Source organism: Felis catus, chromosome E1, assembly GCF_018350175.1.
Source record: "Felis catus isolate Fca126 chromosome E1, F.catus_Fca126_mat1.0, whole genome shotgun sequence".
NCBI classification, from domain to species: domain Eukaryota; kingdom Metazoa; phylum Chordata; class Mammalia; order Carnivora; family Felidae; genus Felis; species Felis catus.
The window spans coordinates 50,549,450-50,572,778 of NC_058381.1; the positions used below are offsets into that span (position 1 = coordinate 50,549,450).

At 40.1% G+C, this 23,329-nt stretch overlaps 1 protein-coding gene across 4 annotated transcripts in view; it reads right to left on the reverse strand.

The window, feature by feature from the left end:
- Nucleotides 1-8,914, reverse strand: part of ABCA10 (ATP binding cassette subfamily A member 10) — a 70,133-nt gene extending 61,219 nt beyond the window's left edge. Inside the window, exons 1-6 of one of the 4 annotated variants that reach the window (XM_045044431.1) lie at nucleotides 8,674-8,913; nucleotides 7,217-7,363; nucleotides 5,221-5,425; nucleotides 3,232-3,396; nucleotides 2,780-2,883; nucleotides 244-470 (exon numbers count right to left, since the gene is read on the reverse strand). In XM_045044431.1, coding sequence (XP_044900366.1) covers nucleotides 244-470; nucleotides 2,780-2,883; nucleotides 3,232-3,396; nucleotides 5,221-5,425; nucleotides 7,217-7,312 — 797 coding nt within the window. In that variant the 5' untranslated portion in view covers nucleotides 7,313-7,363; nucleotides 8,674-8,913. Of the gene's footprint in view, nucleotides 1-243; nucleotides 471-2,779; nucleotides 2,884-3,231; nucleotides 3,397-5,220; nucleotides 5,426-7,216; nucleotides 7,364-8,673 lie in introns of those variants that run through there. The other 3 variants (XM_045044432.1, XR_006589456.1, XM_045044433.1) reach the window with 3 other exon arrangements.
- Nucleotides 8,915-23,329: the final 14,415 nt, after the last annotated feature.

Genomic DNA, 23,329 nt, shown 5'->3' on the forward strand with positions numbered 1-23,329 from the left:
TCTGGCAATAGCTAATTGATAACAAGCACCCTATTTCCTATTCTTCAACCCTGGGAAACACAAGCACAGTCCTTACTTATTTTCAACTGCCAACATCTTAAAATGCAATAGAACTGAGCGAATTACTTAATTGAATGCACACAAGAAAAATTCCTGACTGCATCCAACTTTCTTTTATAACCTAATGGGTTTCTCTGTTTTTTTTAAGGGGTGATACACAGGCAAAGAAGCAACATAACTCACCAGAATGCTGACTCCCGGAGACCCATCACTGCCATTAGCTTCTTACACTTCTTTCTTTCCTTTGTAACATTTAATGATGTAGAGTATACAAAAGGGGAGAAATAAACTATACAAATAAAAATAAACCATGTATTTATAACTTCTCCCTTAGAAACGAAAGATGGCATCCTCATATTTATTCCAGTAACTGATGTCAGCGTCTCCATCACAGAATGATTTGTCGTGAGCTAAATTGGGATGTTAAACAGATGCATTACCTTAACTATAGAAAGATACATTAGCAAAAAAGAAAAATATATTAGAAAACCATACACATTTTCCTTCTTTCCATCTTCAGTATTTGCATATTTCCATTGTTTAAGATATGGTGAACTATGAATATCATGAGAACAGTCTTGATGACTTTTGGGATTAGTTGACATTACTTCTAAGAGCTGTTTTAGAAGTTGCTTGGATGTCTATCATGCTATGATAGTATACTATGATCGGTGATGGAGTGATAGGCCCCTCACTCTCATGAAGCTTTATATTTCATGCGGGGGGGCCGAGAAGGAAGGGGAGATCTCAGATAACTCACTGCACAATCAATTGTTTGATGATAATTGAGCAATTGCCTTAACAGAGAAGCAGAGTGTGCTGTGAGATGAAACACAGGCAAGGCTTCCCTGAACAAATGACATTTATGTATATAATGATCTTACCTAAATAAAGCTGGGGGGCGTGGGGAGAGTTGAAGATAGAGAAGGAAATCTGGGCAGAGGAAACAGCATGTGCAAAGGAAAGGAGTGTAGAATGTCGGAGGCACAGGAGACAGGTCCTTGAAGCAAAGCTGATGGCAAGGGGGGGGGGGGAGGGAGAGAGAAAAAGAGGGAGAGAGAAAGAAGATGGGGCCAAAGAAATAAACTACTCCCATAGGGCAGGCAAAAGGTGATAAAAGATAAAAGATGGCAAAAGCCAAAAAATGTCTTCGGCTAGTGCTAGTTAAGTACATGGGTTTCAGCTTAGAATGAACAGGGCTAGATGACAGATTGGGTGTAATGGGTGAGGCAGAGGAGATTTTCTCTGATAATTGCCCAGTTTCCACCTAGGTGGGTAGCTTTGGCATTCACTGAGATAGGAAGACTTTTGAAAGGCTCAGCCACATTAAGAGAAAAATACTCATATTCAGCTTTGAACATACTAGTCTGAATTGATTAGGAAGCATCAAAGTAGAGATATTCTGTAAGCAGAGACACAGAACGAGAGCAGAGGTTAGCCAACTATGGTCCGTGGACCAAATCTGGTCTACCACTTGTTTTGTAGATAAAGTTTTATTGGAACAGAGCCATGCTCATTTCCCTATTGTCTATGGCTGCTTTCACATTACAACAGCTGAGTTCAATACGTGCCATAGTAAATGTTGGGCCCCAGAGCCTACAGTATTTATGATCTGGCCCCTTACAGAACAAGTTTATGGGGCACCTGCGTGGCTCAGTCAGTTAAATGTCTGACTTCAGCTCAGGTCATGATCTCACGGTTTGTGGGTTTGAGCCCCGTGTCGGGCTCTGTGCTGACAGCTCAGAGCCTGGAGCCTGCTTCGGATTCTGTGTCTCCCTCTCTCTCTCTGTGTGTTTCTCTCTCTCTCTCTCTCTCAAAAATAAATAAACATTAAAAAAAATTTAGAACAGGTTTGTTGGTTTGCAAGTCGACTTAATCAGCATGTAAACTGTAATTAAAGTTATGGAAATGAATAACATTGTTTAGAGAAAGGACAGAGGTTGGAGAAAGATGCCTAGGTTAGAACCGTGTGGAACTACAGATATAAAGAAGCATGAGTATGAAGTTGGATACACTGGCAATAAGACTGAAAAGGAAGGGCTAGAAAAGTACACGAAGACCAGGTAAAGGCTATGTTATTTAGTTAAAAGATCAATTAAGATAAGGGATGAAAAATGTCAGCCATTAGTCAACATGGGAGATGTTACCAACCTAAAAAAATGCCATTCGGGTGGTGTGGTGTGAGACAGAAGTCATTCTGAGTTGAGTGGGGCCTACGTGAAGACAACTCTTTCAAGAAACTTAGCTGTTAAGAGGAGGGAGCTAGAGAGTACTTGCCTGAGGAGGAAATAAGGAAAGGTCCCGATAATATGTGGAGAAATTAATAATTTTAGATCCCAAAGAGAAGACTCTAGAGGAAAGGGGGAAGTTGAAGAAAGAGGAGACAGAAGGGAAAACCCATTGAGCAACCTTCCTGATAATGTTGGAAGGAACAGGATTCAGCCTGTGAATTGAGGAAAGACATCAGAGAGGAGGCAGAAGGGAAAGGATGGGTGTCGTGAGTAGCGGGTCTGTAGCTGAACAGGCTTTGCGTCGGGAAGTGGGGGATATTCCCATCCGTCAGCTTCTTTTTCTCTGGGAATAAGAAGCAGAGGACAATCCCCTCAGAGTGTGGGGGTGAGGCAGAAGAAGATAGGGAAATACTGAAGATATACTGAAGATATAAAGCAGATAGAAAATACCGAAGATATAAAGCAGATCGCTTAAGTTTGGCACTTACTTCTATAATTGCAGCATTAATCGCAGTTTGAAAAGCCACAAACCCATTTTGCCAGTATCTTGTCACGTAACAAAAAATGTCATCATGCATATCCCAACAGTGTTCTTGAAGGAAAGACAAAAACATGCCGTCATTGTGCAATGCCATCAATCCATGCGGATTAAGACCTTTCACTTTGGCTCTAGAGTGAAATATCTACAGGCCCGCTCAGAGCCCGTGGATATACAGTCTAAAGCATGTTTAAAGCATTTCTGCAAAACTGGCAGAAAGAAGCGTATTAGTGCACGGTGGCCACAATCATTGGACTCCTCCTACGGGAAAGACTGATCACTAAGTGCAGGAATAAAAAGTACATTACTTTTTTTTTTATTTGATCAATGTTTCTATCATTCGTTACCAACTGGGGATTTGATGAAGTTGCAAAACAGATCGTCTAATTCTTCTATAGTTACCTGAGTATTCAGAGTGTTCTTCTGCAACTGAAAGTCCATATGCCCAATTCAACTTCAGCTGATATGAAAAAGTATCGTTAAACACAATTCCCACCATTTCATGATGGCTTTCTAAAAGTACAGTATCCATCATTTCTTTATCAGCAACCCCAATGGTTTCTCTTCCTGCCACACATGAAAAAATATAAAGAATCATATCAGCTCATCACTAGAGAACACAAAACCAAGTTGTAATTGTTTATTAGGCGTCACATACCATCCCTGAGTAGGTGCAAAGTAGCTACTGAAAGTCTTTCCTATTGTTTTACGCTCTGTAAATATGTGAGAAGAGGTAAATGACATAATGTCTTTTAAAAACCAGTAGTTACAGTCCACCTACAGGTTCTTTGGAGTCAAGAACAGTTTTTAAGAATTAAGCTGACAACATTCATAAAGGATGAGTTTATAATCTGTAGAAGTAATCCATCCAATAAGTGGATAATTAATCCATTACTAGTGGAAGCTTTGGAAACCTCTGATGTCCAATTTATGATCTCCTTTTTAAATACTTTTTTATACTTTCGTGTATTATGTTCTAAAATTTTTACTAATTTTAACACAGTACTTAGAGCTCACTCAGGATGATGTCTGCATGAAGAGGAGAACATACTCAATTTCATAGTGTAGCTATATCTTTCAAAACTCATCTTTCCAAACATGAAGCAAGGCTGTGAAATTAAAAAAATTTTTTTTTAATGTTTATTTACCTTTGAGAGAGAGAGACAGAATGAGTGCAGGGGAGGGACAGAGAGAGAGGGAGACACAGAATCCAAAACAAGTTCCAGGCTCTCAGCTGTCGGCACAGAGCCCGACGCGAGGCTTGAACTCATGAGCCATGAGATCATGATCTGAGCCAAGGTCGGACGCTTAACTGACTGAGCCACCCAGGCAGGTACCCCAAGGCTGTGGAATTTTTATGAGGACGATGCTAATTTCACTGCTTTTCTCTAGAGGTATACAAATAATGTCAAGGCCCAAACATGAGTATTTGGGCTGAACAGCACAAGTCAGACAAATGTAGAATGAGGTGTCACGAGAGGAGCTATGACTGGAACAGGCTGGCACGACAGCTGAATTGGGGGCTTCTATTAGAAAAGGATAGATGGACCCACTGGGCCATGAGACTCCAAGGACTAAAAGCAGCAGAGAGCTGGGGCGCCTGGGTGACTCAGTCAGTTAAGTGCCTGACTCTGAATTTTGGTTCAGGTCATGATCTTGCAGTTTGTGAGATCGAGCCCCGTGACAGTGGGGGAGTCTGCTTGGGATTCTCTCTCTCTCCCTCTCTCTTTGCCCCTCCCAACTCACACACTCTGTCTCAAACTAAGTAAATAAACATTTTTTAAAAAGGCAGCAAAGAGCCTACGTAGACTGTGCAGGCAGGGAGACTAACCCCTGTGGCTTTTGGAAATGCTTCCCAAGTTAAAAAGAGATGTGGTAAATGACCAAATAGGGGAGGCATGGAAAACGAGATCAGGGTAGAATGAACCCTGTTCAGTCAGAGCACATGGCCGATGTGGGTAAGGGAGACAGGCAGAAGTCAGAGATCCAGAAGCTGCCATGAAGAATCACAAAAAAACGGAAGAAAGTGGTTGGGGGTAAAAAGCGAAATCATCTAGAATATGGTTCAAACTTGTTTTCCTATTCCCACCTTACTTTTTGGAGTACAGAACATATACTAATGATGACCCACAACAGCACAGATTTCAAGGATGAGAGGGCTGAAGGGAGTGTGTGTGATTTGAAAAACCCCAGGTTAAGCCGATGTCACTTCTCACCCACCTACCCTCACCTGTAACCCTACACCAACCCCCACGTGGCATATAGAATAAAGGTCCTCGCCCCAGTTGAGAAATACTGACCCATAGGCTAGGCAAATAAACTCAATTTGCACAATAAACTTCAAGTTAAACATGTGCAGATTGCATAATAATGAAACATTGGGCAACACACCTTTCATAAATGAAGCCGAAGACATCTTATCGATTATCTTCTGTGTCATGTTAGTGACTGGGGTATATGCCACCACCAGATCAGAGTCATTAAATTCATCCACACGTCCCAGGACATGAGGAGGCTGTTCAGGAAGATGGGTCGCTCTGAAGAGTCCCGAAAAGATGCAAAAATATAGCCCAAGAAGCAATGTTATTGTCCATTCCTCCAGTACACAAAAGAAAAAACGAGTCAAGTTATGATGTGGTCCAGATATCAAGAAACATGCAAACACATTTGAGGACAGAAAGTACTATCATTGAGCATTGAGTTTCATTTCTCTCTCCGACTTTTGCCTTCCCCAAATACCAATTTCAAAAATACACAACTTTGAAATCATATCAAACATGCCCATTGATCTTAACCCACTAACACAGCATCCCCAGTAGTGAGCCACTATTGAGTGTATGCCCTCATATGTGATGCAATATAAGTGCGTAGCATCACATATGAGATATTCCTACCAAAAATGTTCAACCTGAAGCTAATCCCATCTTTCAACCTAATTTTCTGTTTAAAGAAATGTAGAAGGCAAAGGAATGAATTAAATGACAGCATGAGTAGCAATCAGATAGATGCAGAACATGAATATTCAACAAGGTATGAGATGGTCTTATTGATTCCTGGCTTATCGAAACCAACTGTAAAAGTTTTTCAGGAAATTTTAGAAAATTGAACTTGAGATGATCATATGCAATTTTGGCTAATTTTGTGAAGTGTATTAGTGGTTATGTAGAATAGGTTTTTAATTCTTGTAGGTTCTAGCTGAAGTATTTTTTAAATGTTTATTTATTATTTTTTGAGAGAGAGAGAGAGAGAGCACAAGCTGGGGAGGGACAGAGAGAGAGGGAGACACAGAATCGGAAGCAGGCTCCAGGCTCCGAGCTGTCAGCACAGAGCTCAATGCAGGGCCCGAACTCACAGACCGTGAGAGTATATGACCTGAGCCGAAGTCAGAAGCCCGAACCACTGAGCCATCCAGGCGCCCCATATCTTGAAGAGGAGAGACACAAAGACAAAGAAGGCAAAGATGGCAAGAGGTCAACCCTCGTCAACTCTGGGTCGTGGGTCAATAGGATAGGATGTGGCTTTATTTCTACATCTTAAAATTTAAAACATTTTTGATAAGTTGCCTTTAAAATTCTGGTGACGCGATTATCAAAAATGTACCCTTCATCGATACAGCAGCTGAAATATTAGAACTGAATTGTTTCAAGAGCTCTCACAGAGAAAGCAAACAACAATCTGAACTCTGCCAACTCCCGGTGAAATGTTATTTGCTATTTTTAAACAGAATACAGCCTCAACGTGGCCAAGGCAGCCCCAGATACATCTCGAGGTAACATTTAGCAAATGTCTTCACCCTAATGTCTATGCCCTTATGCGAGGAACTCAACAGAATGCAAAGATACTGACAGTCAGAGATCGATCTGGCTGCTCCCTGAAACCACTCTGTGTTTACAAAAAGCATAGTCTTGAAAAGATCCCAAAAGAGTTTCCTAATTTTTCCTCATAGATTTTTTCCGCTCAGCCCTCCTAATTAATAGAATCTTAATCCAAACATCCCCGTAGAGTACAATGGTTTACTCATTTAAAATCTATCTCATTTTGCCTAACTTGTTTCATTTTTTTCCCCCTAACACTGAAGTTGGCTCAAAGTAAATCAGAAACATAAATCAAAGTAATGAAGTAAATCAAAGTAAATGAAACGTTACTTTGTCTTTCAGGAGCTATCATCTGAGTCCTTCAGTTAAATCTCATCAATTCACCATAAGTATTATCCTTTTCTGTAATATATCTTATATCTTATTCTGCAATATTTGTAAAATGTTTTATTTAGAACTCCAAATCAACTAGCCTGTGGAATGTGAACATAAAAAAGCAACACAAACAGCATAATACTAAATGATGGTTTTCATTCACTAAATACGGGAAAATAAGACATTGTGACCCATACCGATAAGCTCTCTTTTTTCATTCTCCATTTTTTAAGGAAATTCTTGTATAAAAGGGCTTGAGTTTGTTGATACACGCTTATCTTTTTTTTAATCATTTTCTTCTGTTCATGGAAAGAGAGGGTGAAGTAAATATTGCACAGCAGTAACTAGAAGAAAAAAAAAAGACCAAAATAACCCCAATTACAGAAAAGCTGACCACTTTGAAAACATAGCTTCAAGTGCGTTAACTTGATGCCTTATTTGACTCTGCAAAAAAACATTCAGTAGGTTTTTGGTTTAAGTATTAACAAACGTAAATTATCTTGTCAGCGGTTAAGTATTTCTCTCCAGGCTCTCATGGCAATGAGTGATGATGGTGGCAGTATAGGAGGTCTTTCCTCTCTTGTCTCAAAAGTAACTTTTTTCTGCCAAATCTCAACATTACAACAATCTAAAGTATATCAGGGAATAGGATGTTAGCGATGTTTAGAATCCAAAAAACACTTTGCTCTTTACTTAAAGAAAAAAAAGAATAAATAAAACCATATCCAGTTTTGGTGTTTTTTTTTGGGGGGGGGGTTGCATTTCTTTTCTTTTTTTTTGGTGCCCATCTCAGAAATCGGCACATCGAATGGCACACTTTTGCATGCTTATTTAATATCTAGGTAACCACTGAGTAAAGCAAAGTCGAATAACAATGATAGTCATTCTTAGAACCCAAAGAGCTAATTTCTCCTCTTAAATTCATGAGTCCTCTTTTATGTAGTAAGAATGTAAGACAAATACAAAGGGAAACCAAAAACATGTCAGTGGATATTATTGAAGTAATTGATTTGTAGATCACCATGATGTATAATAGGGATCCTTCTGTATTTTCAATGTGAAATTCCAGAGATTGGAATTTGGCCAGTATCAGAACTCTGGTCGTTTAAATTAATTTGAATAAATGTTGATGTTATACATAATAACAGCGTTCAGAGAACCTCCTCTGTTTCTGTTTTTTTTTTTTTTTTGATGAAAGAAAAGGTAAAGCTATAAATATCAAAATAATCTATAAATTCTAACTTGAGAAAGTTTCTAAGTCAAAACATTTATCTTCGAGGTCTGTTTGAATAGCTCAATAAGCTACCCACAAGGACATTTTAAAAGAAAAAAGAAGCCACGGAGAAAAATAACCTGTCCTAATGCCAACACACTCCCAAGAAGTAAAACTCAGCAAATTCTCAAAAGGCTAACCAGAGACGTATGAAGCTGACCCCCTGAAAATTAATTATATTCGTACACACTTCTGAGTCTCTATTCCATTTTCCTATCATACTAAAACACTATATAACTGAGTTTAAAAAATTAAATCACTCATCAGGTCTACCATATAAAACATACAATAATTTAGAAATATCAGAACAATAAAATAATTTGAACAATGTCAATCAAAATGTTTGGCATTGGCTATATGTACACTTTACGCCTTACTTACCTTATGCAAAGTGGAATGTAATCTGACTTACTGTCAGGACAATGCGTGAGGAGCTTAGAAGCACCTCTGATTCACTGTTCTCTTTTTGTCTAGAAGAACAGCTAAGAATCCTTCAAAAGCTCTTCTGCAAATGTTTGCCTGTTTTAAAACTGTTTTTATTCCATTTGGCCTCTGAAAACAGGTCACAGCCTATGTGGAAAAATCCTGCCAAATGTTTTTTACTTGATAAGTTTTTTTTTTTTTCCTCCCATGTGTTTCTTGCCCAATTACTCAGTGGGGAGTATGTAGTTATGGATGGTTGGCTAAGCATGGCACGTGGTATTTGTTTATTGTTCTTTCTGGCATTCACACACACACACAAAAATGATCAGATTCTAAAAGGAAGAAAAACCCACAGTGCTGAGTTAGTCTCTATGAGCTTTTAAGGATTGAAAATTAGACACCCAAGTCAAAAAAAGAGCAGATTAAAAAGAATAGAAGTTGGGCAGATGGAGGGTAGACGAGGGACGATCATCTCAGAAATCGGCATAATTCACATGATGAGTCTTCACCTAAAACTTAACTTTTGCACTTCAGCTAAATGGCTCCTTGTACTGACTGGTTTCCTATGTGCTAGAAAGTATGTGAATAGTAAATTTCCTTATTTACTATTGAAAGTAAACCTATGAAGTATGAAGTATTACATTTACAACCATTTTACAGATTTGAAAAGCGGGGCTTAAGGGTGGAAGTTATTTGCAGATGTTCAAATACAGGCAGAGCCAACATGTGAGTCTATAGCAGGGTTTGGACCCCGACCCCTCACTCTCAACTACCACTATGAAAATTATGCTAATCGAAATATCGAATACCTGTTTTCATAATTTAATAGTTTAGGCAACATGGTGGACCTTGAATGATTGAGTTACTTTTTTTTTTTCCAGCTGCACATAAATTGGACATTCTCAGATTGTAAATAATCCTTGTTTACCAATCCTGAAAATCTCAGTCCATGATTTTTTACTGTCATCGATACATTTCCTGGGATGTATACAGGAGTTAATAACCATTCATGAGAGACAAGGACAGAGGGGGCACCTGGGCGGCTCATTTGGTTAAGCCTTGACTTCGGCTCAGGTCATGATCTCACAGTTTGTGAGTTCGGGCCCCTACGTCAGGCTCTGTGCTGACAGCTAAGAGCCTGGAGCCTGTTCCAGATTCTGTGTCTCCCTCCCTCTCTGCCCCTCCCCCACTCCACTGTGCCTTTCTCTCTCTCTCTCAAAAATAAACAAACATTAAAAAAAATGGAAAATAAGGACAGAGAAAACAGTGAAGCTGAGACTATCATACGCCTTCTTAGCAACTCCGTTTAAAAGATAACTTATTTCCACAGTTTTAGGGATTTTAATCTAAAATATGGTGCAGTGAAGCGTTTACAAGGTTAGGCGTCTGAGACCTACATTGCAAATCTGTCACTCATCAGCTTGGCAGGTGACATGAAATCCTTGGGTCTCTGTTCCACATGTATTATGGGGGCTGGACCTTTTCTGTTCCAAACTTCTGCACTTGATACGTGCTTGGGTAGTACCTGTTTGAGCTCCCAATTCCTCCAAACTTGGATTTGCAAGCGCCCACACATCAACCCGGCCCTCTTCACACACTTCACGGATCTTTTCATCTACTTCTTTGTCTTCCTGCTCTCCTGGGGTCCTCAGCCCTACTTCTGCACTTTAGCCTTTTCAGTACGTAAACTTAACCGTTTTGCTGAAAACTCAGAGACCACAGGATACTAGCTTCCCTCTCACTGTCTCTACTGCCTGTGAACGTCCCAGAGGAAAGTGGGGCAGTCTTTGCTAAACTCAATCCCACTGCACAGTCTCTCAACCTAGTCCTATAACCTACTCTAAAATCCAGCCCCCTCTTTATTTTATGACTTCTAACATAGTTATCTTCTCTCCTCCCTCCTTTTTTAAGACACCCCTGATAATTAAATACAGGGAAATATTTTCCACTGCCTCCTTTCTTAAGCTGCCTAATCAAATAAACTTCATAAACTAGCTCATCTCACATTCACTGCCCAAATCCCCATATTAGTTTCCCGGGGCGCTGTGACAAGGTATCACAAACTGGGTGCGTTAAAACAACAGAAATTTATTCTTTCACAGTTCCAGAGGCTGGACATCTGAAATCAGGTGTCGTCTTCCTAGCTCCTGGTGGTTCCCTTGGCTTTGCTATTTAACACCTTCCCTGACTCCATTATCGCGTGGGGTTTCCTGTGTCTGTTTTGTCCCCATTTCTTACACACGGCGTCCGGTCATACTGGATTAAGTACCCACCCTACTCCATCATGATATTAATTACACCCTCAAAGACTCTATTTTCCAAATGCAATCATATTCACAGGGGTTGGGACTTCAACACATCTTTTGGAGGCATACAATTTAACCCATAACAACCACGTATGCGATACACAGTCAGCCTCTCAATGTTTACATCTCATGGCCATTCTACGGTTTTCCTTGCCATCTATTCCTTCCCACGCAACAGCTCTCAAATCAGCTCTTGCCAATGGCTTCTGACATCTTGACATCATTATATTCAATAACAACCTCTCATTGTTTTGTTTTGTTTTTTAACTTTTCTGCAGCATTTGACACTGTTGACTCTGTGCTAGGAACTCTGTGAGACAATGCACTGTTTTCTTCGCTGACTGCTCTTTTTCCAACAGTCCCCAATATATTTCTGTCCCTTGGCACTTTGTACTTCAAGTTTTGGCCTTTCCTTTAATAAACATATCCACCCTTTCAGCCTTATCTTGGATCTATGTTTCTACCCATGACCTCCTTGTACTTGATGTATTTCATTTCAACGCGTCGAAACTCAAGTCTATCTATTTATCTTCCTAACATACTTGGCTCCCTTGATCGTCTCATCTCTCACTAGATACACAGTCCAGAATTTTAACATTTGTTGTGGTATCTCTCTCACTCCTTCCCCATCAGTATCAATTTAATCACCCAGCCCTACTGGCACTTAGGGGCTTATGTATATCTCTAGGAAGGGCATTATTTTTGTCTTGAATTTAGTTCTTTTCCTGAACTGTAGAGCTGGAGAGATGAACTGGCTGTCTTCTCAGATTCATCTTTTATGGTTACACCAAAAGCTAGCTTCTTGAATTGTCTTCTTTTGTGGGTTGGTCAATGTTTAGGTTTTTAATTTCCATTGTGCATCCCAGGGTTATTTCTTGCATAAGGAATAGTCATTCAAATTTCTTTAGAAAAGTACCTATATTTTTAAAAATTCATTTCACTTCTCTCTTGTTCCTTAATATAGATTATATGACTTGTTATTGTTTGATCTTTTCTTTCTTTCCTTTTTTTTTCAATATATGAAATTTATTGTCAGATTGGTTTCCATACAACACCCAGTGCTCATCCCAAAAGGTGCCCTCCTCAATACTCATCACCCACCCTCCCCTCCCTCCCACCCCCCCATCAACCCTCAGTTTGTTCTCAGTTTTTAAGAGTCTCTTATGCTTTGGCTCTCTCTCACTCTAACCTCTTTTTTTTTTTTTTTCCTTCCCCTCCCCCATGGGTTTCTGTTAAGTTTCTCAGGATCCACATAAGAGTGAAAACATATGGTATCTGTCTTTCTCTGTATGGCTTATTTCACTTAGCATAACACTCTCCAGTTCCATCCACGTTGCTACAAAGGACCATATTTCATTCTTTCTCATTGCCACGTAGTATTCCATTGTGTATATAAACCACAATTTCTTTATCCATTCATCAGTTGATGGACATTTAGGCTCTTTCCATAATTTGGCTATTGTTGAGAGTGCTGCTATGAACATTGGGGTACAAGTGGCCCTATGCATCAGTACTCCTGTATCCCTTGGATAAATTCCTAGCAGTGCTATTGCTGGGTCATAGGGTAGGTCTATTTTTAATTTTTTGAGGAACTTCCACACTGTTTTCCAGAGTGGCTGCACCAATTTGCATTCCCACCAACAGTGCAAGAGGGTTCCCGTTTCTCCACATCCTCTCCAGCATCTATAGTCTCCTGATTTGTTCATTTTGGCCACTCTGACTGGTGTGAGGTGATATCTGAGTGTGGTTTTGATTTGTATTTCCCTGATGAGGAGCGACGTTGAGCATCTTTTCATGTGCCTGTTGGCCATCCGGATGTCTTCTTTAGAGAAGTGTTTATTCATGTTTTCTGCCCATTTCTTCACTGGGTTATTTGTTTTTCAGGTGTGGAGTTTGGTGAGCTCTTTATAGATTTTGGATACTAGCCCTTTGTCCGATATGTCACTTGCAAATATCTTTTCCCATTCCATTGGTTGCCTTTTAGTTTTGTTGGTTGTTTCCTTTGCTGTGCAGAAGCTTTTTATCTTCATAAGGTCCCAGTAGTTCATTTTTGCTTTTAATTCCCTTGCCTTTGGGGATGTGTCAAGTAAGAAATTGCTACGGCTGAGGTCAGAGAGGTTTTTTCCTGCTTTCTCCTCTAGGGTTTTGATGGTTTCCTGTCTCACATTCAGGTCCTTTATCCATTTTGAGTTTATGTTTGTGAATGGTGTGAGAAAGTGGTCTAGTTTCAATCTTCTGCATGTGCTGTCCAGTTCTCCCAGCACCATTTGTTAAAAAGACTGTCTTTTTTCCATTGGATGTTCTTTCCTGCTTTGTCAAAGATTAGTTGGCCATACGTTTGTGGGTCTAGTTCTGGGGTTTCTATTCTATTCCATTGGTCTATGTGTCTGTTTTTGTGCCAATACCATGCTGTCTTGATGATTACAGCTTTGTAGTAGAGGCTAAAGTCTGGGATTGTGATGCCTCTACTTTGGTCTTCTTCTTCAAAATTACTTTGGCTATTCGGGGCCACACGCTTCCAAAATTCCATATGAATTTTAGGATTGCTTGTTCTAGTTTCGAGAAGAATGCTGGTGCAATTTTGATTGGGATTCTATTGAATGTGTAGATAGCTTTGGGTAGTATTGACATTTTGACAATATTTATTCTTCCAATCCATGAGCACGGAATGTTTTTCCATTTCTTTATATCTTCTTCAATTTCCTTCATAAGCTTTCTATAGTTTTCAGCATACAGATCTTTTACATCTTTGGTTAGATTTTTCCCAGGTATTTTTTGCTTCTTGGTGCAATTGTGAACGGGATCAGTTTCTTTATTTGTCTTTCTGTTGCTTCATTATTAGTGTATAAGAATGCAACTGATTTCTGTACATTGATTTTGTATCCTGCAACTTTGCTAAATTCGTGTATCAGTTCTAGCAGACTTTTGGTGGAGTCTATTGGATTTTCCATGTATAATATCATGTCATCTGCAAAAAGTGAAAGCTTAACTTCATCTTTGCCAATTTTGATGCCTTTGATTTCCTTTTGTTGTCTGATTGCTGATGCTAGCACTTCCAACACTATGTTAAACAACAGCGGTGAGAGTGGACATCCCTGTCGTGTTCCTGATCTCAGGGAAAAAGCTCTCAGTTTTTCCCCATTGAGGATCATGTTAGCTGTGGGCTTTTCATAAATGGCTTTTATGATCTTTAAGTATGTTCCTTCTATCCCGACTTTCTTGAGGGTTTTTATCAAGAAAGTTGTTGAATTTTGTCAAATGCCTTTTCTGCATTGATTGACAGGATCATATGGTTCTTATCTTTTCTTTTCTTAATGTGATGTATCACGTTGATTGATTTGTGAATGTTGAACCAGCCCTGCATCCTAGGAATGAATCCCACTTGATCATGGTGAATAATTCTTTTTATATGCTGTTGAATTCGATTTGCTAGTATCTTATTGAGAATTTGTGCATCCATATTTATCAGGGATATTGGTCTGTAGTTCTCTTTTTTTACTGGGTCTCTGTCTGGTTTAGGAATCAAAGTAATACTGGCTGCATTGAATGAGTCTGGAAGTTTTCCTTCCCTTTCTATTTTTTGGAATAGCTTGAGAAGGATAGGTATTACCTCTGCTTTAAACGTCTGGTAGAACTCCCCTGGGAAGCCATCTGGTCCTGGACTCTTATTTGTTGGGAGATTTTTGATAACTGATTCAATTTCTTCACTGGTTATGGGTCTGTTCAAGCTTTCTACTTCCTCCTGATTGAGTTTTGGAAGAGTGTGGGTGTTTAGGGATTTGTCCATTTCTTCCAGGTTGTCCAGTTTGTTGGCATATAATTTTTCATAGTATTCCCTGGTAATTGCTTGTATCTCTGAGGGATTGGTTGTAATAATTCCATTTTCATTCATGATTTTATCTATTTGGGTCATCTCCCTTTTCTTTTTGAGAAGCCTGGCTAGGGGTTTATCAATTTTGTTTATTTTTTCAAAAAACCAACTCTTGGTTTCGTTGATCTGCTCTACAGTTTTTTTAGATTCTATATTGTTTATTTCTGCTCTGATCTTTATTACTTCTCTTCTTCTGCTGGGTTTAGGCTGTCTTTGCTGTACTGCTTCTATTTCCTTTAGGTGTGCTGTTAGATTTTGTATTTGGGATTTTTCTTGTTTCTTGAGATAGGCCTGGATTGCAATGTATTTTCCTCTCAGGACTGCCTTCGCTGCATCCCAAAGCGTTTGGATTGTTGTATTTTCGTTTTCGTTTGTTTCCATATATTTTTTAATTTCTTCTCTAATTGCCTGGTTGACCCACTCTTCTTTAGTATTTAACCTCCATGCTTTTGGAGGTTTTCCAGACTTTTTCCTGTGGTTGATTTCAAGCTTCATAGCATTGTGGTCTGAAAGTATGCATGGTATGATCTCAATTCTTGTATACTTATGAAGAGCTGTTTTGTGAGCCAGTATGTGATCTATCTTGGAGAATGTTCCATGTGCACTCGAGAAGAAAGTATATTCTGTTGCTTTGGGATGCAGAATTCTAAATATATCTGTCAAGTCCATTTGATCCAATGTATCATTCAGGCCCTTGTTTCTTTATTGACCGTGTGTCTAGATGATCTATCCATTTCTGTAAGTGGAGTGTTAAAGTCCCTGCAATTACCACATTCTTATCAATAAGGTTGCTTATGCTTGTGAGTAATTGTTTTATATATTTGGGGGCTCCTGTATTCGGCGCATAGACATTTATAATTGTTAGCTCTTCCTGATGGATAGACCCTGTAATTATTATATAATGCCCTTCTTCATCTCTTGTTATAGCCTTTAATTTAAAGTCTAGTTTGTCTGATATAAGTATGGCTACTCCAGCTTTCTTTTGACTTCCAGTGGCATGATAAATAGTTCTCCATCCCCTCACTCTCAATCTGAAGGTGTCCTCAGGTCTAAAATGAGTCTCTTGTAGACAGCAAATAGATGGGTCTTGTTTTTTAATCCATTCTGATACCCTATGTCATTTGGTTGGTGCATTTAGTCCATTTACATTCAGTGTTATTATAGAAAGATATGGGTTTAGAGTCACTGTGATGTCTGTAGGTTTCATGCTTGTAGCGATGTCTCTGGTACTTTGTCTCACAGGATCCCCCTTAGGATCTCTTGTAGGGCTGGTTTAGTCGTGACGAATTCCTTCAGTTTTTGTTTGTTTGGGAAGACCTTTATCTCTCCTTCTATTCTAAGTGACAGACTTGCTGGATAAAGGATTCTTGGCTGCATATTTTTTTTCTGTTCATCACATTGAAGATCTCCTGCCATTCCTTTCTGGCCTGCCAAGTTTCAGTAGAGAGATTGGTCACGAGTCTTATAGGTCTCCCTTTATATGTTAGAGCATGTTTATCCCTAGCTGCTTTCAGAATTTTCTCTTTATCCTTGTATTTTGCCAGTTTCACTATGATATGTCGTGCAGAAGATCGATTCAAGTTATGTTTGGAGGGAGTTCTCTGTGCCTCTTGGATTTCAATGCCTTTTTCCTTCCCCAGATCAGGGAAGTTCTCAGCTATTATTTCTTCAAGTACACCTTCAGCACCTTTCCCTCTCTCTTCCTCCTCTGGAATACCAATTATGCGTAGATTATTTCTCTTTAGTGCATCACTTAGTTCTCTAATTTTCCCCTCATATTCCTGGATTTTTTTAATCTCTCTTTTTCTCAGCTTCTTCTTTTTCCATAATTTTATCTTCTAGTTCACCTATTCTCTCCTCTGCCTCTTCAATCCGAGCCGTGATCATCTCCATTTTATTTTGCAGCTCATTAATAGCATTTTTTAGCTCCTCCTGGCTGTTCCTTAGTCCCTTGATCTCTGTAGCAACAGATTCTCTGCTGTCCTTTACACTGCTTTCAAGCCTAGAGATTAATTTTATGACTATTATTCTAAATTCACTTTCTGTTATATTGTTTAAATTGTTTTTGATCAGTTCGTTAGCTGTCATTATTTCCTGGAGGTTTTTTTGAGGGGAATTCTTCCATTTCATCATTTTGGATAGTCCCTGGAGTGGTGCGGAACTGCGGGGCACTTCCCCTGTGCTGTCTTGAATAACTTGCGTTGGTGGGTGGGGTCGCAGTCAGATCTGATGTCTGCCCCCAACCTACCGCTGGGGCCACAGTCAGACTGGTGTGTGCCTTCTCTTCCCCTCTCCTAGGGGCGGGATTCACTGTGGGGTGGCGTGGCCCGTCTGGGCTACTTGCACACTGCCAGGCTTGTGGTGCTGGGGATCTGGCGTATTAGCTGGAGTGGATCGGCAAGATGCACAGGGGCGGGAGGGGCAGGCTCAACTCGCTTTTCCTTCGGAGAACCACTTCGGGAGGGGCCCTGCGGCACCAGGAGGGAGTCAGACCCACCGCAGGAGGGATGGATCCGCAGAAGCACAGTGTTGGGTGTTTGCGCTGTGCGAGCAAGTTCCCTGGAAGGAACTGGTTTCCTTTGGGATCTTGGCTGGGGGTTGGGCGAGGGAGAGAGCGCTGGCGAGCGCCTTTGTTTCCCGCCAAGCTGCGCTCTGTCATCCGGGGCTCAACAACTCTCCCTTCCTTTGTCCTCCAGCCCTCCCATTCTCCGAGCAGAGATGTTAGCTTATAACTTTCCAGATGTTAAGTCCCGCTCACTGTCAGAACACACTCCATCCGGCCCCTCTGCTTTTGCCAGCCAGACTCGGGGGCTCTGCTTGGCCAGCGGGCCCCCCCTCCACCCCGGCTCCCTCCCGCCAGTCCGTGGAGCGCTCACCGCCTCTCTGCCCTTCCTACCCTCTTCCGTGGGCCTCTCGCCTGCGCTCGGCTCCCGAGACTCCGTTCTGCTAGTCTTCTGGCGGTTTTCTGGGTTATTTAGGCAGATGTGGGTGGAATCTAAGTGATCCGCAGGACGCGGTGAGCCCAGCGTCCTCCTACGGCGCCATCTTCCCCCCGTCTTGTTTGATCTTTTCAAAAAGAACAGCTTTAATTTTAATGATTGAAACTGTTATTTTATTTTCACTCATTTGTTTTTACTTTCATCATTATTATCTCCTCTACTTTATTATGAAATGTCTTAAACATATAGGATAACACAGCAGAATGTAACAAAATCCCAGATACATATACATGTTCCTCAAACTTAAAAAGTTAGTATTTTGTCACATTTGGTTTACTTGATTGATTGATTGATTGTTTTTTAAGTTTATTTATTTATTTTTGAGGGGGGAGGAGCAGAGAGAGATGGAGGGAGAGAGAATCAATCCCAAGCAGGCTCCAGCTGTCAGTACAGAGTCCAACAAGGGGCCGATTCCACAAACTGTGAAATCATGACCGGAGCCAAAATCAAGAGGCAGGCACTTAACTGACTAAGCCATCCAGGCGCTCCTATTTATTTATTTTTTAAAACAAAATAAAACTGTTTAAGTTAAAGAAAAAAAATTACATGTATGTACATTTAAAGTATCCTTTGTAAAAAAAAAAAAAAGTGTCCTTTGTAAACTCTGTAATCTTAATCTGTTCCTTCAGCCCAGCACATCTTTTCCCACTCATTTTTGCTTTACGAGTTATATATGAATTTCTGAACAGAATATGCCATTATTTTATGGGTTTTTAAATTACAAAAATAATACAATGCTGTATACGTCATTCCGCAACTTGCCTTTTTACTTGATTTTACTTTTATTTTATATATCCATGTCGATCCATGATGATCTAATTAACTTTTAAATTAAAAAAAAATGAATAAAATACAATAATTTAAAACTTACCTAGTGGGGCACCTGGGTGGCTCAGTTGGTTAAGTATCCGACTCTTGATTTCAGCTCAGATCATGATCTCACTGTTTGTGAGTTCAAAGCCCCACATCAGGTTCTGCGCTGACAGCATAAAGCCTGCTTGGGATTCTCTCTCTCTCTCTACCCCTCCTACTCATGCTTGTGCGCTCTCTCTTTCTCACTGTCTCACTCTCTTAAAAATAAACAAACATTAAAAATTTTTTTCAAATAAAACTTACCTATCGTTGGTCATTGAGGCTGCATAGTTTTTCATTCTTATAAACAGGCTGTTGTGACTTCCTGGCACCTGCCTCCTTCTGTGATGGTCAACAGCGTACAGAGAGCACATCCCAGAGAGTGCATTAATGTGAAGTAAGAAAATATTAGAACTTGTTTGCATTTATTTTTCACCAAAAATATTGACTTACTAATATTTGATATACGGATTGAAAATGGTGCTTTTAATCAGTATAGCTGTAAATTGGAAATGTCTCACAGAGCCTACACAAAGTTTCTGAAATATGAGGGGAAGCCCTACAAGGCTGAGGCGTTGATGGTGATCCATTTATCTATTCATTTCTCAGCATGTGAATCACATAAGGTTGGGCGATTACATAGCTTTACACATTATACTATCTCAATTTAGCCTCAACATGACTTAAAAGGATTTCTGCAAAAACAAAACAAAAAGCCATAAAACGTGTATTGCAAAATTTTTTAATAATGCACAAACAGGTGAAAAGTAGGAACATGGCACTTCAAGTATGAGTTTCTTAGATACCATATTACAAGGTAAAAAGTGTGACCACATATTCGTAATTGACAAGAATGATTTCACCTTTATCTAAACCTGTGGAGTTCGTAGTTTATTGTTGTGAACATTTTAATAATATTAACCCAATAAAACATGTACACAGTGTTGATAGTTTAAAAAATTAAATTTACAGAGCGCCCGGGTGGCTCTGCCGGTTAAGCATCTGCCTTCAGCTCAGGTCATCATCTCACAGTTTGTGAGTTCGAGCCTCACATTGGCCATGGGCCTACTTAAGAAAAAAAAAGAAGTAAAATTCTCAGATGTAGGAACGCTGCTCTGGATGTGGGATTTCTTGGTCATGGTGTGTGTACAGCTTTATCTTTATTCATATCATCAACCTGCCATCCAAAAGTTTTTAAATACAGCTTTTAACCGACACCGTATGAAAGTTCCCATTTCCCTAACTCCTCGAACACCTTCCACTAGATGAATTATTAAAATTTTGAAAAATCGTATGTGAAATAATTGTTGGTTTGCAAACTCGGGAGCTTCCCAGGTGAAATTTGAAACTGGTGTGGTGGACAGAAGGCAGGCAAGGAGAGACTGAAGACAGAGGCAGGCCTCTCCAGATGGGCAGGAGGCAGTATTAAGAAGAGAGCTTACTTACCAGGCTTGTTCTGGGCGCCTCAAGACCAGATCTCTGAACCCGCTACCAGAATCTTGAACGTTCATATAGAGGCCTTAACGAGGTTCTGACGTGGACACCCTCCAGAGGGTCTCAACACATAGCTTTCTCAAGGCTGCATCCTTGAACACTGCTCCGGCAGGGGGGCAGCTGATGGAACATACAAAGTTTGGGGAGGAACATACAAAGGACGGAGGAGGGTGTGCGGAGCCTCTGATTGCCTGAGGTCAGCCAGCAGGTCAACTGGTCGTCACATCCTTCCGATGACCTCCTCCACCAAGAATATCTGATTTTTGCATTTGTAGCTTAATTTTAAGAGAAAGAACTTCCTCATCACATTGAATTCCCCCCTCCCCAACATGATGAAACTGTTTATCTGGGTCCCTTCTACATCCTTCAGTAAAATGTGTATGTTTTACCTTAAATGTCTTTCATGTCTTTTGTAAGATTTTTTTTTTTTTTTTTTTTTGGCCATAGCATAGAATTTCCATTACTAACTTAATAGGATCTATTTTTAAATATATTTTTTACTTACTTGTTGCTTGTATACAGAAGCACTATAAATTCTGCCTATTAATTTGAACTTTGCTGAACTATTATTTATTCTAACTATAAATTTTAAAAATTTTCTAAACAACACATTTATCTGCTACTAATGAGTTTTACAATATCGGTTTTGCAACCATCTTTACAACTCTCTGAAGTTGAATTCCTGGCATAAAACCCACTTGTTTCTAATATAAGCTCATCCTCTGACTGTTCTCTTTTATAGCACCCTGCTTCTTTTTCTGGTGCTGAATTAAGTCTTTTGTAGCTTGTATTTCCTTCTACAGTCTCCCTTTCCTCCAAATTGCCTTTTATCCTGTTTGTTTGGCTGTTAATTTTAAAAGCACACAGCTAAGCTACGCTCAGACTCTTGGCCTACAGACACTGTGAGTCGTTGAATGTATGACATTTTAAGATGCTAAGTTTTGGGGTGATTTGTTACATGGCAATAGACCCATCTATTTCTCTGTTATCTTCTAATATACTAGAAGCCCTTTTAAGTCAAGGCTTTATTGTTTACCTTGGACCCACACTCCTAACCTAGTGTTTGGACCAACGCAGGAATTTAAAAAGAAATGAAGATGTTGACTTTAATCACTGACCACTAAGTGTGCGGCTGAATTTCAGGGCAGTCCGGGGGCATTCTGCTATGTAGCAGCCTCCTTCTCCCAACATAACACACATCTCAGAATGTAAAACTCTTTTGCTACAAGAAGTCAATCTTCTAATGATGCACTCTTCACCGAATTGTCTTTTCTAGTGTAAATGACTAAATAGCTTTAGAGTGGAAATCAGGTAGGGTTAATTTTCAGAAGCCCCTCAGGGAAAGGTGCTCAACCCTCCAAAGTCTGTTCCTGAACTGCCTCCTTCCTTAGACCACTCACAACTTTTGTGCAGACCCCTCAGGCTTCACTGAGTTCAGGATCTTCTCAAATCAGGTGATTCTGATACCCATTTAAGTTTGAAAAACCACTGTTTAGCTAAGGCAAAATCCCAAGTCTCTATGCTTTTTTCACAACTGACCACTTTTGACGGGTTATCCTCCAGTGACTTGGCAGGAAGACAAGACAAATAATAAACCTTCAGTCACTACCGGCCACCTTTGGCAACACACACCCTCACATGCATGTGAGGGGGTGTGTGCACATCCAGAGAGATCTACCTATTACACACATTGCCTTTACTTATTTTTATTTCTTTACTTTGAAAGAGAGAGAGTGGGCAAGCAGGGGAGGGACAGAGAGAGAGAGAGAGAGGAAGAGAATCCCAAGCAGGTTCCACACCCCGTGCTGAGCTAGATGCAGGGCTTGATCTCACCATCGTGAGATCATGACCTGAGCTGAAATCAAGTGTCCAACACTTAACCAACTGAGCCATCCAGGTGTCCCTCTCAGACATTACTTTTAACCAGTGCATTCAATGTAAGTGCCTTAGAGCAGAAGCCAGATCCTACAAAAGGCTTAGCACCATTCTCTCTGAAAGGAAGACATCAGGAACACAACTTCTGAAGTCACACGGCCTGGATTCAAATCCGATCTGTGCTACTTAGAAACTCAGTGTTGTTGGGAAAATCATTTAACACCTCTGGCCTCAGATTCTCCAGCTATAAAGGGGAGGGTGAAAATAAAGATCCTTGTTTCTTAGGGTTGCTGCAAGGATTAAATATAATATCCAATACCCGTGAATACACACTCAAACTTGTGCAAGTGTCAGGATCACCTGGAGAGTGTACTTAATTGCACAGATGGCTGGACCCCACTCTTGGAGTTTCTGATTCGGTAGATCCAGGATGACCTGAGAATTTGCACTGCCCAGCAGAGTCTGGCATGGCTGATCAGAAAACCAGCGGTCTATAAAAAAAATGCACAGAACAACCGAACGGTGCCCTGCACAGTAAGCCCACAATACATGTTAGCAATTAGTAATTCTAAAGCTTAGTTCTTAACCTATCAAGTCTCTTCTAACAGCAGGAGTTGTTTTACTTTTTTTTTTAAGTTTATTTATTTATCCTGAGGGAGGGAGGGAGGGAGGGAGAGAGAGAACATGAGTGGGGGAGGGGTAGAGAGAGAGGGAGGGAGAGAATCCCAAGCAGGATCTGCCACCAGCACAGAGACTGATGTGGGGCTGGAACCCACGAACCATGAGATCATGACCTGAGCCGAAATCAAGTGTCAGACGCTTAACCGACTGAGCCACCCAGATGCCCTAGGAGTTGTTTGACTTTTAAAATTCTCCTATAAAATGACACTTTAGTCTTGACTCATGTTGATGCTTTCTCCCACCTGAGAATCATCATTGAAATTCTTAATTGTTTATATGGGGGGAAAAATAAGCTTAATTTTTTCAAATAGGTGACTATCATGAATTTTACTATTTGAAACAAAATAAGAGGTAAAAATCAGATTAGAGGCTGGGTATCTTTATTAACAATGACACCCTCAAACACCTTTTCTGGCAGTTTCTTTTTACCATCTCTGCCCATCTTCCTCCCAATTATCCATAACATCTACTTCCAAGAGAAGAGATAACATAGGATTCCTTGTCCACCTTCTGGAGAGTACCTGAAAAATTTTGTA